This window comes from Solanum stenotomum, chromosome 1 (assembly GCF_019186545.1).
Source record: "Solanum stenotomum isolate F172 chromosome 1, ASM1918654v1, whole genome shotgun sequence".
In the NCBI taxonomy this organism is placed as follows: domain Eukaryota; kingdom Viridiplantae; phylum Streptophyta; class Magnoliopsida; order Solanales; family Solanaceae; genus Solanum; species Solanum stenotomum.
Window position 1 is genome coordinate 6,765,825 of NC_064282.1, and position 13,324 is coordinate 6,779,148.

At 34.2% G+C, this 13,324-nt stretch overlaps 3 protein-coding genes across 3 annotated transcripts; 2 read left to right on the forward strand and 1 right to left on the reverse strand.

The window, feature by feature from the left end:
- Window positions 1-3,481: 3,481 nt before the first annotated feature.
- LOC125853306 (uncharacterized) lies at window positions 3,482-6,786 on the forward strand. The gene is made up of 4 exons (XM_049532977.1): window positions 3,482-3,869; window positions 3,952-4,012; window positions 4,213-4,357; window positions 6,145-6,786. The coding sequence occupies exons 1-4, from the start codon at window positions 3,650-3,652 to the stop codon at window positions 6,394-6,396; spliced, it is 678 nt and encodes a 225-aa protein (XP_049388934.1). The 5' UTR covers window positions 3,482-3,649; the 3' UTR covers window positions 6,397-6,786.
- A 232-nt stretch (window positions 6,787-7,018) lies between these two features.
- Window positions 7,019-7,967, reverse strand: LOC125853305 (chlorophyll a-b binding protein CP24 10B, chloroplastic). Its single transcript, XM_049532976.1, has 2 exons — window positions 7,673-7,967; window positions 7,019-7,574 (listed from the first exon to the last, which is right to left on the reverse strand). Exons 1-2 carry the CDS (start codon window positions 7,888-7,890, stop codon window positions 7,025-7,027), a joined length of 768 nt encoding a protein of 255 aa, XP_049388933.1. The 5' UTR covers window positions 7,891-7,967; the 3' UTR covers window positions 7,019-7,024.
- A 1,943-nt stretch (window positions 7,968-9,910) lies between these two features.
- LOC125853303 (protein WHAT'S THIS FACTOR 9, mitochondrial) lies at window positions 9,911-13,059 on the forward strand. The gene is made up of 3 exons (XM_049532974.1): window positions 9,911-10,495; window positions 10,951-11,783; window positions 12,560-13,059. The coding sequence occupies exons 1-2, from the start codon at window positions 10,028-10,030 to the stop codon at window positions 11,737-11,739; spliced, it is 1,257 nt and encodes a 418-aa protein (XP_049388931.1). The 5' UTR covers window positions 9,911-10,027; the 3' UTR covers window positions 11,740-11,783; window positions 12,560-13,059.
- Window positions 13,060-13,324: the final 265 nt, after the last annotated feature.

Sequence of the window (13,324 nt, forward strand, 5' to 3'; positions counted from 1 at the left end):
ACATAGTTTATCTATTATCAAATGATTTGGTTTTTATTACGTGAATGAACAATCATGTATACAATGCGTTAATGTATACATATTCGTGTATTCATTCACTAAAAAAGTAAACACTGAATCGAATAATCTTTATCACATGAATGAGTTTTTATCACGTGAATGAACAATCATGTATACAATGCATTCATGTATACATATCTGTGTATTCATTCACTAAAACTTTGTATACATTTCATATTCTTCCTTCAGTGTGTAAATGAGGATTGCACTTGGAAATTAAAATGCTCAGCATTACACACATAAAAAAAATATTCAAAGTTAGACGATTCATTGCTGAACACACTTATCCTGCAAATGATAGACTAATTTCACAACGAGTTGCTACCTCAATTATACTTGGAAGAGAAATACAATACAAATATCATGATCCAAAAGTTGTATACAATGCGAGAGACATAATTACTGATATGCATAAATAATTTGGACTTGATTTGGCATACTGAAAAGCACATAGAACAAAATTAAAAGCATTGAAAATGGTTAGAGGTGATCCCAAATAGGAGAAAAACAAGGAACAAAGATCCACATGCTGCCACCAAACTTAAAAATAATTAATTTAAATAGAAATAACTTCCCATGGAATAACGTGGGCTAAATTATGCCAATTTTAATTTTAAAAAACATTTTTTTGTTATAAAAATAAAAGGGGCTAAATGTTGCCAATTAATAAAAAGAGATTACATGTTGTGTCATTTTTTCGTATTGACATCTAGAAAGTCGAATAGTAATACGTAGCCTCTAATATGTAAGTTGGTCAATTTTCTTATTATCTTATTATCCCTATTGAAAAAACTATTTAACTACACATACATCACTACCATATATACAATATTTACCTCTAGTTTAAAACAATCACACATACTATCACTTTTTATATTTATACCATATATTTTAAAAGATTTAATCAGATACAGAAATCCTTTAAATATGATATTGAATAATTATCTTAAATTTAAACTCCATAATTAATGACCCATTAACAAGTCAAGGTCTTATACTCACATCTACCGTCTCCCCCATTCCCACATCCATCAACCCTCTTTCGTTCCTAATTGATGATACTTGACATCTATTGCCTCTTGACTTCATTCTCAACCCAATCTGCCGAATTGCTGCATAACTACTGCTCTTCAATTAGGCATATGCAACCCTTTCCCAAAGCTAAATGTCACAAGGACTAATCCAGCGGTTGGAGTAATATCACTGGATTCAGCAAACTTTTGGATCTATGATGTCGGAGGAATGTCACATGCAAGCATCATTGGATTCAAAATGCTTTGTTGCCAGAAGAATTTTGAATTTTCTTACTTTTTTAAAAAATTGAGATTAATGATAAAATTGATATTCTACCGTCCTGATTTGTTCCTAAATTAGTGCGTTTCAGTTATATTATATATTTTGATATACATAATTATTATGTATTCGAGATACATATCTTGTAGGAGGAATGTTAGATGCAAGCATCATCGGTTTCAAAATGCTTTGTTGCCGGAAGAATTTTGAATTTTCTTACTTTTTTGGATTAATGATAAAACAAATACTCTACCGTCGTGATTTGTTTCTACATTAGTGTGTTTCAGTTATATTCTATATTTTGATATATATAATTATATGTATATGTTATTATGTATCCGAGATACATGTTTTTGAATATAATGTATAAATTAATACTAGTTATATATAAAAGATACATGAAATTAAAATTAGATCATATAAATAGATACATGAAATTAATATTCGATCATATAAATAGATATATGAAATTAATACTAGACCCCTATAACAAATGCACAAAATTAATACTAGATACTTCTATGATACATATGAATGTATTTGTGTGATACTCATGTATCTAAGTGTTTAGTTTGTTGGATACATTATATATTGATAATATGTACATCAAATTAATGATTTATTATTTTAAGGATAATAAAATGAAATTAATCAAATTACATAACCAAAATATACATGTTTTTGTCTTTTATTAATAATATTAATGAATTTATTATTTCAAATAATAATAAAATGAAATTTATTAAACATAGATATACTTCTTGATTTTTGCCTTAAATTTAAAGGATTTGATTAATTTAAATCCAAAATTAATCGTCCATATATTCTGAAAATCCTCAGTTACTCCACTAATTAAGGAAATCAGTTACAATCAATTAATTTAAATAAATAAAATATGTATCTCAGTTTTAAAATTCGGCAGATACATGTATCTGACCGATTCAAACTCATGTATCCTAATCATCAAATATGGTAGAGGAAGTAATATTTAAAACTATTGGAAATCTTAGTAGTTAAGATCTAAACTAGTGATATTTTTGTAGTTTTCCCTTTTAAGAACCAGTTTTAGACTTTTTAGGGACTAATTCCCCAAAATTAATACACATTTTTCTTGTAGTATTCGTTTCTGAAGTCAACAACTTATGTTGATCAAGAAATTTCATTTTTTTTGCTAAACGTTTTATATATTTCACATAGGTATGAATTTTTTTTTATCAAAAAGAAAATTGATTTTGATTTGATTTCTTTATTCGAGAAGACTAAACTAGCTAAAGATAAATAAAATCAGATAATATTTTATTATTTGAAACCTTCTTTCATTGATTAATTAACCTTCCGTATATTTATGAGAAATCTAGCTCAACTTATTTTATTTTATTTTATTTTTAAATTTGTGGGCGATGTTTTGGAATGAAACGATTCGAACTGCTAAAAAATAAGAAATAAGTTATGTTTTAAAAGGTAATAGTTAGACCCGCCTAACAATGGTACCAAAAATAAATGTTCCCTTTGATGAATAAGGAGTCACTATGTTCAGCCAAATCAAAAATTCAATTTAAAATCAAATTATCCCTTGAAAAGTGATTAATATTTAGTAGTAAAAATTAGTTTTGCCTTCAAAAAATTGTTGTTATGTTGAACATTATTGATGAAATAGATAAAAACAAATAATCTTATAAATGAGATAATATTTTTTTTTATATTTACGTGGAACTAATATTTTCTTATATTTTTGGAGGGACATTTCCAAGAGATTCACACGACTCAAATCAAAGGGACAGATCATAGATGACAAAAATCAAACTCAATTCATTCAAGCTTAGGTGGGTAATTGACCCATTTATTTTCTAGTTCGACTCATTGTAATCAATTGAAAATTGAACTAATATGTAGTTCAGATTTACTCATGCAGATTTTTTTTCAAAATATATTTAAAGAGACATATTTTTATTTTTTATATCTTATTTTATATGATATATAAAATCATAATAAAAAATAGTAATTTTATTAAATACAAAAAATTAATAAATAAATAATTCAATTTATTTTAGCCCGAGCAAATTCAGCCAAATAAAGAAGACCCCTTTAGGTCCAACCATCCCACAACTGAGGTTGGTTAGCCATTGGTCACACTAGTAAGGTTGTTCAACTTGTTCGGTTCTTCCAAGTCTCATCAACCTTGTTATCTCCGCCTCCACTTCATTCTTCTCCTTCAAATCTCCTTCACCTTAAAGCCTACAAACCACTTCGTTTTTGTCGCCCCCAATTCGTCTTCTCCAAAGACCCCTTTTTTTCAATGGCTTCTATGGCTATATCCCAATCTGTCTTTTCCACCCCCATTTCTCAAAGATTTGAGAATGCCTCTTTTCCATTGCCCTCATCGATGCTCAAACAATCTCTTGTTACCTTCAGATCTCATTCATTGTCCACCCATTGCAAGAAGATACGGAATAGTGTCATCACTAACTGTGCTGCTCCAGACAATGATTCCGAAATCGAAACCCCAATTGAATTGAGTATGCAATTAGTGCGTTTATTTGTTTTATTTTTTTTTTGCTTTTGCTTGTTCTAATGTTTGGAATCTTGATTTGCTTACAGGGTACCCAGCATTTCCTACTGTGATGGATATCAATCAGATTCGCGAGGTTTTGCCCCATCGGTAGGCATTTTGTTATCTGTTTGTAAAAATGCTTGTTTGTTGTGTTTCATTAATGACTTGACACGATAAATTATTTAGTATTGGGGTATGAAATTGACGTGAATGGGGTTGGATAGATTTCTAGGACTTGTGGCCAACTAGTTTAGGATTGAGGCATAGTGGATTGATTACTTTACTGATGAGAGCTGCATTGTATTCAGTTTTCCGTTTCTTCTAGTGGATCGAGTGATTGAATACAATCCAGGAGTGTCAGCTGTGGCCATCAAGAATGTGACTATCAATGATAATTTCTTTCCTGGACACTTCCCTGAGAGGCCAATCATGCCTGGTGTCCTCATGGTTGAGGTATGCTTATGACTTGTCTGTTATTCCATGAAACTGACTGAATTTCCATTTGCATTAGTTAAAGGTTCTATCTTTTCGGTTTCTTATTGAATGTGATATAGCTTTTCAAAACTATGAAATTGGATGAATTAGTTTTCCTATCACCTATTTCAGATTTTAATGTCTAAACTTTTTCCATATAGCATGTTGGTTCATGTTGTTATTAAACAGATAAGTGAAATCCGTACTTTGAGTTGCTCTTTTTGTGGCTTGGTTTTCAATATTACTTGGAAGAGGGCTTCTAATGAGTTATGATAGTTCACGAGATAATTGACTCACTGAGTGTTCCACAGTTAAAGAAAATAATAAATCTATTCAGCAAATGGGGCTAACTGGATGAAATGGACTTGAGCTTTTGACATATTTATTAAACCAGATTTTTCTTTGATCTCTTAGGTATCCACATAAAGATCTTTTATTATTTCAGAATTCTCTTCTACCTGAACTAATTAACTTTCTTTTCCCATCTTGGTTCTTTTGTCCAAGTAAAATTGTGAGAGCCAGAAGATAGCTGAAATTTAATCCTCTATCAAAAAGAAAAGTGAAAGTGAATAGTATTTTTTGTTCTGCTGACTGGAATTTTTTCTTATAATTAATGAATCTTTTACGACATTTTTCACTATGACCAAATTGTTCATAGGAAGAATCTCCTGGCATTTTGTGAAATTGGAACACGAGTGAAATGTTATTACAATAGTAGGATTTTAAGGGAAGCTTTTAAAACATCACATACTATGTACTAATTGGGGAAGAAAATCACATATTATGTCCTTAACCTTTTGCTCATTTCCTTTTTCATTATCTTCTTTGATTGTGAACATTCAGAGCTAGCTCCTGCAGATGCTTGAGTATTCTGGTTGAAAGAAAGTCATCGTCCTTTTATCTTCATACTCACTCGAACCTTTTGAAAGACAGTTATGCACTATTAAAAACCGTCATACTCATACCACAATTTAGTAGTGTTGCGCACCAATTTTTGTCTCACATTTGAAAAAGACAGTATTTGTGATATCTATTACAAAGTGCTTAAACCGCCATGTGCTTAGACACCAAATTCCTCCTTAACTATTATGATATATCCTTATTGGAACCTTCTCTAGTGGTGCTTCCTGAACCAAATATCATTATAACATGGAAGATTATGTGCGTTAATTCTAGCAACATACAGGCTGTTCTGAAGCTGGATAATAGAAGTGGAAGTAGAGTAAGTCTAAGTGAAAAGGAAATAGCTTGATTCCATTGTTATCGTACAAAAAGCATGGAGGATCACACGTTGATGGCCTCAGAGAATGCTAAATGACATTAGTTACTGATAAAGCTGTACCTCCCCAGGTTTTCAATGGACTTATTCTCTATGACAGTGGGGAAGTCCTGATCTCCAGCCTTTTCGGATTTGTTCCTAAGATATCATTCTAATCTCAAATCGTAGAGTATTAGATTATCAGGATTTGGGTTTACTAAATACAGGCAGAACTACAACGTAAATCTTTCTTTGTAGAAGGAAATTCTAGAATTCAATTTAACATGAAAAACTATTATAACAATTTATGAGGAAAAGGGAAGTTAATGGTATAGGTAGGATGAGTTGTATTGCAGAATTGTGCAAAGTTCATCACTTATTTTCTTCTTCTGTTTAACTTATTTAGATGGAGTTGTCTAAATTTCTACTTGTTTGGTTATCTTACCTTTGTTGCTGCAAGGATTTAATTTTATCAAAGTCTGATGAGTGTCTGTTTCTGTCAATCCAGGCAATGGCCCAAGTTGGTGGCTTGGTCATGCTCCAACCTGAAGTTGGAGGCTCCAAACAGAACTTCTTCTTTGCTGGTATAGACAAAGTAAGGTTCAGGAAGCCAGTGATCGCTGGAGATACTTTGGTAATGAGAATGACACTGATCAAGCTACAAAAACGTTTTGGAATAGCCAAGATGGAAGGTAAGGCATATGTAGGAGGGGATGTAGTCTGCGAGGGTGAATTCTTGATGGCTACAGGCAGTGAATAATGCTGTGAAAGCTACTACTAGGAAACTTTCCTAGCATCTAGATCAGTTCTTTCCTCCATCCAGCTGCCCCATTAATGTTAAACTAGGGAATCTCATAATTTTCTTTATCTGAAAGAGTAGTTGCAATCTATGAGCTTTTGGTTTCTTTCCTTGCCAAAGATAAACAGGATGAATGCGAATTACTGTATCTATGATAAGGTCCCTTTCTCTTTGAGTGCATTGTTTTGACAATTATGATTCTGGTTGTATGAATATGTTTCATCTTATAATCCAGGAGGCAGCAAAAAACTGACAACTCTGCCATCCTGGTTGAATTATTTAGTGGGAAGGGTTTGTGCAACATTTTAATCAAATTTACATTTGTGACTGCAAGTTATACTCATTCTTGAACGAGGTTCTTCAGTTTTAAGTCATGATTATTGAATAATTTAATTGGTACTTCTACTACCATATTGTTGCCTCTGCATTGTTACAATTTATATACTGTCCCTTTGGGCCAAAGCATACAGAATTCGTAAGAGATAACTGTCTCAAGAGAGAAAAGCTTGAAGTGACAAATTCAAGTTTTGGTTACTTTCTTTCTACATTCAACGACTCTTTTACAGTGAAATATTTAATATGAAATCTCTTACAAACCAAGAGCTCCAAGGGGTGTCTTGCCTTGTCCAGCCTCAAAATAGAAAATTAACATGGCTAACATAGCAAGTCTAGCATGCTTGATCTCAGCAAGCTTTAATCTCTCAAGCTTTTCTGTGTCGGGGACATAAACTCCATTGTTAAGTGTACCAGCTAATGCCAAAGGATCGAAGAATTTGCCACCAGGGTAACCCTGTTCGCCTGTGAAGTTGGCAAAGTTCTCAGCAGTCTTGGACCATGGAGTGGCCCAATCTATAGACTGAGAGTCATTGTCGAAGAAGTCGACCCACCTTTTGCTCTCAACCCAACCCATGAGGAGAAGCTGAGTGCCAAGAAGTGTGCCAAAAGAGAAAGGTGCAATAGCACCAGGATCAGCACCAGCCTCAAACCATGGAATGCCACTCCATGCTTGACCAACAAAGATGCCCAATACAGCAGCCATTGCCCATCTGCCATGAATGAGCTCAGCTTCTCTGTACCATTTCAAGAATGCAGGGTCCTTGCCAAGACCAAGTGGGTCAAAACCAAAGTCACCAGGGAGCCTGCAGGTACAAAATACAAGGTTAAGCCTTTGCAACAGAATGAATGAAATAAGAGGAGGGGAGGGAATTAAACTTTGTGTATGTAAAAGTAAACTTACGAGCCATCGAGCCACTCGGGGTCAACCAAGTTGCCACCAGCTTTTACACCAGGAATCCAAGATTTCTTGGGAGCAACAGCAGCAGCTGCCACAATGAACCTCTTGGGAGTGGCAACTCTGGCAGTAACAGGAGCACCTAACAAGGCTTGAGTTTTCTTGCCACCAGTCAAGAAAGAGGAGCTCAAGCCATTTAGCACTGCAGCAGATGTGGTGGTCATGTTTATTTTGGATAGTGGTAAACTGCAAATGCAAAGTTTCTGTTTTTGAATATTGAAGTGAGATTCCTGGTTATATGGTCATGAGATCAAAAGAGGGCAGATGGTAAGTAGCCAAGTAGGATAAATGAAATCTAGTGGATAGATTTCGGACCAATGAGATGTTGAGCTCCATCTCTATGTCCCCTATTCGTAACCATACACGTGGACACCTCTACATGGGGTCTGTAATGCCCCTCTCTCAAATAAGAAGATATTGGGTTCTCTAAGAAAATGACATCTTAGTGAAAATAGAGAAAAAAAAAAAGTTTGTAAATGACATTGCAGTAGTTGAAATTTGTGAGCGACAACTAAAAGTGAGGTTTGAGGATGGTAAAGTTTACACAGACCTTACTTCTACTTTGTAGAGATAGAGGGAGTGTTTCCCGAAGACCCTTAGGGGTTGTTTGGTTCGAAAACAAGTTATGTTGGGATTAGTTATTTGTTTACGAAAATACCCTCTATCTTATTTAGCTTTTTATATATAGTTTTTTATAAAGCTTTTAGTTACTCTTAAAAATAAAATCAAATGAATCTCAATTATTGATAAGTTTACTATCCACATGAATCAAAACTGGAGTAAGCTATTGAGGCTAGTGGGGAGCATCTTTTCTTTACCGTCATTAGCAAAAAATTAGACAAATATAAATGAATCAAAAGTGGAGCAAAAACTGCACAATAACAATAACCATAATTGAATTGAAATTTGGTAAATTTGATAACATTTTTCGTTGCAAAAATAACTCTTTAACCAATTGCAAAAGAAACAAAGTTCAAAAAGGACTCAAACAGTTGAATAATTTTGTCAAACTAAAATTATAGATTTATTTGAAATTTATCAAAACGACATCTCATGAGCAGCAAAAAATTTTCAGCAACTTTACAAATGTGGAATAAAGATATGAAAAGTGATAATCAAATAGATTTCAAGGATATTCTTGTCATTTTGATTGTTTTATCCTAAGATAAGTTATCTTGGTATTGTTATTCCACCAAGAGGAAGGGATAACTTATCCCAGTATTATTTATTAATCCTAGGATAAGTTATCCCATACTTTGTAACCAAACAAGAAATAAAGAGGCACTAAAAAGTTATCCCAGGACTATTTTTTCTTATCCATTACACCAAACGACCTCTTAGTTTTTAAAAAAAACCCTGCCAAACAATTTATGCAAATATGGGGGCAATCACAATAATACCGTTAATGTGAATTGGAAAGTGTTACATAACAAACAAGAGAAAGAACAGTAATGAAAACTAAATAATGCAATAATTGGTGCCAAAACATACTAGTGAAAGCCAAAATTGAAGATCAAGAAACTACAAGAGTAGTGAAAGCTTATCCCGCAGAAAGAGAGAACTCTCAACTATCTACTAATCTTGTACCCTAATGCATATCGTTTGATTGGAAACAAGTTATCCCAGAATAAGTTATCTTGGGGTTAGCTATCCTAGGATAACTTATCCTATCGCTATGAATTATGATATAAATGGTGGGATAAGTTGTCCCAAACAAGATACAAAAACTTTATGGCATCACTATTTTCTTATCTCATCTATTTATTTTTATCCCTCACACCAAACAATCCCTAAGATACTAGGTTTATTTTGTCATTTATATTAACTTATATGCGCAATAATTTAATATTAAACCGTCAATGCATAGAACCTATTTTTCTAGTTATTGACTCCAAACTTAATCAACTTGCAAAACGTGACCCGTGGACGTAAGTCTTAGGAGAAGTCAAATTAAACATATGTACATGTCATCAAGAAACATTTCATGAAAAATATGTCCCATGTCATCAAGAACGCACAAACACATCCATATCTGCTCAATTGGGACAAGAGGCGAACTTTATAAACTTGTGCCTAATCCGGGAGAATCGAACCAATCGAGTTTACTTATTTTTTATTTTTTAAAAGAAGGCAATTTGAGTCTTATTATAGGTGTTTAGTGTAATTACTAATATTTTCATTAATTCACCCCCTTCCCCCAGTTCTTGTTTCCTTCCCTTCTGCAAAACCCACTGTCAATTGCCCTAGCCCCCAAACCATATATGCAACAAAATTTTCTTACTCACAAGCCCAAACCCACATATGAATTTGTTAGAAAAATCTCTATTCTCAACCCTAAAATCCATAGCCACCCAAAACATTGTTTCACATTATCGCAATCTTCAGCAACATAGAACCATAGTAAAAGTCCGTTTGAAATGGGTGAAAAACAGAGGTTTGGACCATATAATCGATGTTCAAACGGACCTTAAAGCAGCTTGTTTACTAAAAGACGCAATTGTGCGTTCACCAGTTGGGTATCTTACTGCTAAGTCGCTTGCTGATTCCCAAAAACTTCTTGGGCTCACAGTTCCTACACTTAGGTTTATTAGAAGATACCCAACTCTTTTTGAGGAGTTTCCTCACCCGAAGTACCAATCTTTGCCTTGTTTTAAGCTTACCCAGATTGCTAAAATTCTTCATGATCAAGAATTGAAGGTCTTTGAAGATAACCAGAGTGATTTGGTTGAAAGACTTTCCAAAGTTCTTATGATGACAACCAACAGAATGGTAATTCTTTTAACACTTTTTTTTTAATCATTTGGTTCCATATCTTGTTGCTAAAGAAGGAGCTTTTCTTGAGGATCTTTTTTTAGAAGGTACTAAGTATTCTATGAAAACTGTAGTAAGACTGCGTTTCTTGGGATTATTGCCAATTTTGAATGTAATGATACTTCTGTTAATTCATTTTATCCATCATGTATCCAATGTGGAGGAGCTAGCGGATTGCTATTAATTCGAAAATGCTTTGTATCAGATTGTGGTTTTGGTATATGGTAGTTGGTGGTGCAGAAAATTGGATCAATTTGTCTAAGTTGTGAAGACTCCCTGATGAAGCTTTAAAGTATCAAGATAAAATGCCATTTTTGTGAATTTCAAAATGCAGTTCCAATACTGCTCGTTTTCTCTATGTGGAGCTGTTTTCTTCCTCTCTCATTTATCAAATTTGACTTGAATACTTGCAGGTGGCGCTGCAATCATTGCATCCTTTGAAATGGGATTTAGGATTGCCTGATGATTTTGATAAGAGATTTCCAGATCATTTTAGGATAGTTAAGGGAACAAATGGGTTGGCTTGCTTAAGGCTTGTTCAGTGGCCAGAAAAATATGCTGTGTCAGAGTTGCAAAAGATGAATGATGATAGCAGCCCTCCGGCGGGGTATAGGGAATTTAAAAGGGGCAAAGCTGCATTAGAATTTCCCATGAGTTTCCCAAGGGGATATGGGGCACAGAAGAAGGTCAAGGCGTGGATGGATGAGTTTCAGAAGCTGCCTTACATCTCACCTTACGAGGATTCAAGGGGAATTGACCCTAATAGTGATCTTATGGAAAAGAGAGTAGTTGGGGTTTTACATGAGTTCTTGAGCTTGACACTATACAAGAAAACAAAGAGAAATTACTTGAGGAGCCTGAGAAAGGAATTATACCTTCCAGATAGATTTACTCGAATATTTACTAGGTATCCAGGAATATTCTACCTCTCACTCAAGTGCAAGACAACGACTGTGGCATTGAGAGAGGGGTACCGTCGTGGGAGACTTGTAAATCCACATCCTCTGACACGCCACAGGGATAAGTTTCATCATGTTATGAGGACTGGGTTAATTTACCGAAGCAAAGGAGTGGACATTTTGCCGCAGCTGGACAATGTGCTTGATGAAGAAGAGAATGAATTGACCGATGAAGAAGAGATTGAATTGACTGAAGAATGCGATGGAACTTCTGATGCAGAGACAGGTAGTGATGAAGACTAGGATCCCCTTAACATAGGAATTTCTATAGAGGAAAAGCTCTTGAGGTACCTCGACTTCTGATATTATCTCCCTTGAGTTGTTATATTAGTGTTGATTGAACTGGATATTATATGTATATAAATGTCATCTGTTATGTTAAAATGGAATCTCTACTTTAAGGTCAGCATTGAAAATTGGCAACTCTTTTGGGTTCACTGATCAATCGTTATAGGTAGAAAGGAAGTTCTTCCTTCTACATTTAACATCTATCTAGGGGTACATTTATATTGCTGTTCATACATGTGAGTTCCTCCATCCATTTTAATTTAGATAGCCGGAAGATGGATGTGAAATAATGATCAATCGTGGACATGTTGGCATGGTAATTTTGAGAATTGGCAAAGGAAGGATATTTCAATTACACAACATTGACAGTTATAAACATATCATATAATGAAACAACAAAAAAGATGGTTATAGAAAATATTGATTTTTGATAAAGAAATTAGTTAGCACATATCTTCCTAGTCTAAGTATATTACATAGAACACAATTCTACATGGACCCAACCATTAAGCTGATATAACAGTTTTCTCGCCCATTTAATTGAGTTTTTTAAATTTGTATGGTTTATGTTCTTTTTGTTGATATATAACTCTCAGGCATAATGTATTTCTTCTAACTTGATCCCATATTCCAAGATTGTCAGAAACATTGTTCTTACGTCTGTTTAAGGAGGAAAATATATCTGTTGGAATGTTGGATGCTGTTTGTTTTTTTGGTTTCTCTCTCTCCTATTTGTCTGGGATAAAGTCATATTTGGGTTTCTTCTAAATTACAGGAGCAAGCATTTTACGTGACGCTTGGTAGTTGGTACCCTATTAAGTGGATTAGGATGCAAAGATATCCCACATATCCAGAACAAGAAGTGGAACTGTTGACAATAAGTGATACTTCCTCTTGGAAAAAGTTATAAGAGATCTACACCTTGTACTTTGTGGTATATACCAAGATAAATAAAATTCTTTATGCTTGTGACCTGAAGTGAGAGGCTTCAGAGAGAACTTCTTTTGCTGTGATAGACAGGTTCAGGAAGCCAGTGGTGGCTGGAGATGCTTTGGCAATGTGAATGACACTGATCGAGCTGCAAAAAAGATTAGGAATAGCAAAGATGGAAGGAATGAGATATGTAGTAGGGGATGGTCTGTAAGGGAGAGTTCTTGACGGCTCCAGACAGTGAGTAACAGGGCATATGTATTAATCTATTACTAGGAAACTTTCTGGCACCTTGATCAGCTTTCTCCCTCCATCGGCCCCCATTAATGTTAAACTAGGGATTTTTTTTAAAGAAAAGATCATCTGAAGAGTAGTTCTATGAGCTTTTTGGTTTCTTTCTCTTGCCAAGGCTTCAAAATGGTTCACAATGAATGCAAATTTCCTATATATGTGAGCAAGGGTCCCGTTGTCCTTCCGTGCATTGGTATGATAATCCTTATTCTGATTGTATGAGCTTTTGGTCTTATAAACCAGAAGGCAGCAACTCACTGAGAATGCTACCCTTAGTTGCGCGGACTCTTCACTTTTGATGCCACACCCGTGTCGGATT

Coding starts and splice junctions, on each gene's coding strand:
- LOC125853306 (XM_049532977.1), top strand. CDS start 3,650: ATGGCTTCTATGGCTATATCCCAATCTGTCTTTTCCACCCCCATTTCT. Junction 3,870..3,951: donor CGAAACCCCAATTGAATTGA/GTATGCAATTAG, acceptor ATTTGCTTACAG/GGTACCCAGCATTTCCTACT. Junction 4,013..4,212: donor CGCGAGGTTTTGCCCCATCG/GTAGGCATTTTG, acceptor CATTGTATTCAG/TTTTCCGTTTCTTCTAGTGG.
- LOC125853305 (XM_049532976.1), bottom strand. CDS start 7,890: ATGACCACCACATCTGCTGCAGTGCTAAATGGCTTGAGCTCCTCTTTC. Junction 7,575..7,672: donor CCCGAGTGGCTCGATGGCTC/GTAAGTTTACTT, acceptor TTGTACCTGCAG/GCTCCCTGGTGACTTTGGTT.
- LOC125853303 (XM_049532974.1), top strand. CDS start 10,028: ATGAATTTGTTAGAAAAATCTCTATTCTCAACCCTAAAATCCATAGCC. Junction 10,496..10,950: donor TGATGACAACCAACAGAATG/GTAATTCTTTTA, acceptor GAATACTTGCAG/GTGGCGCTGCAATCATTGCA.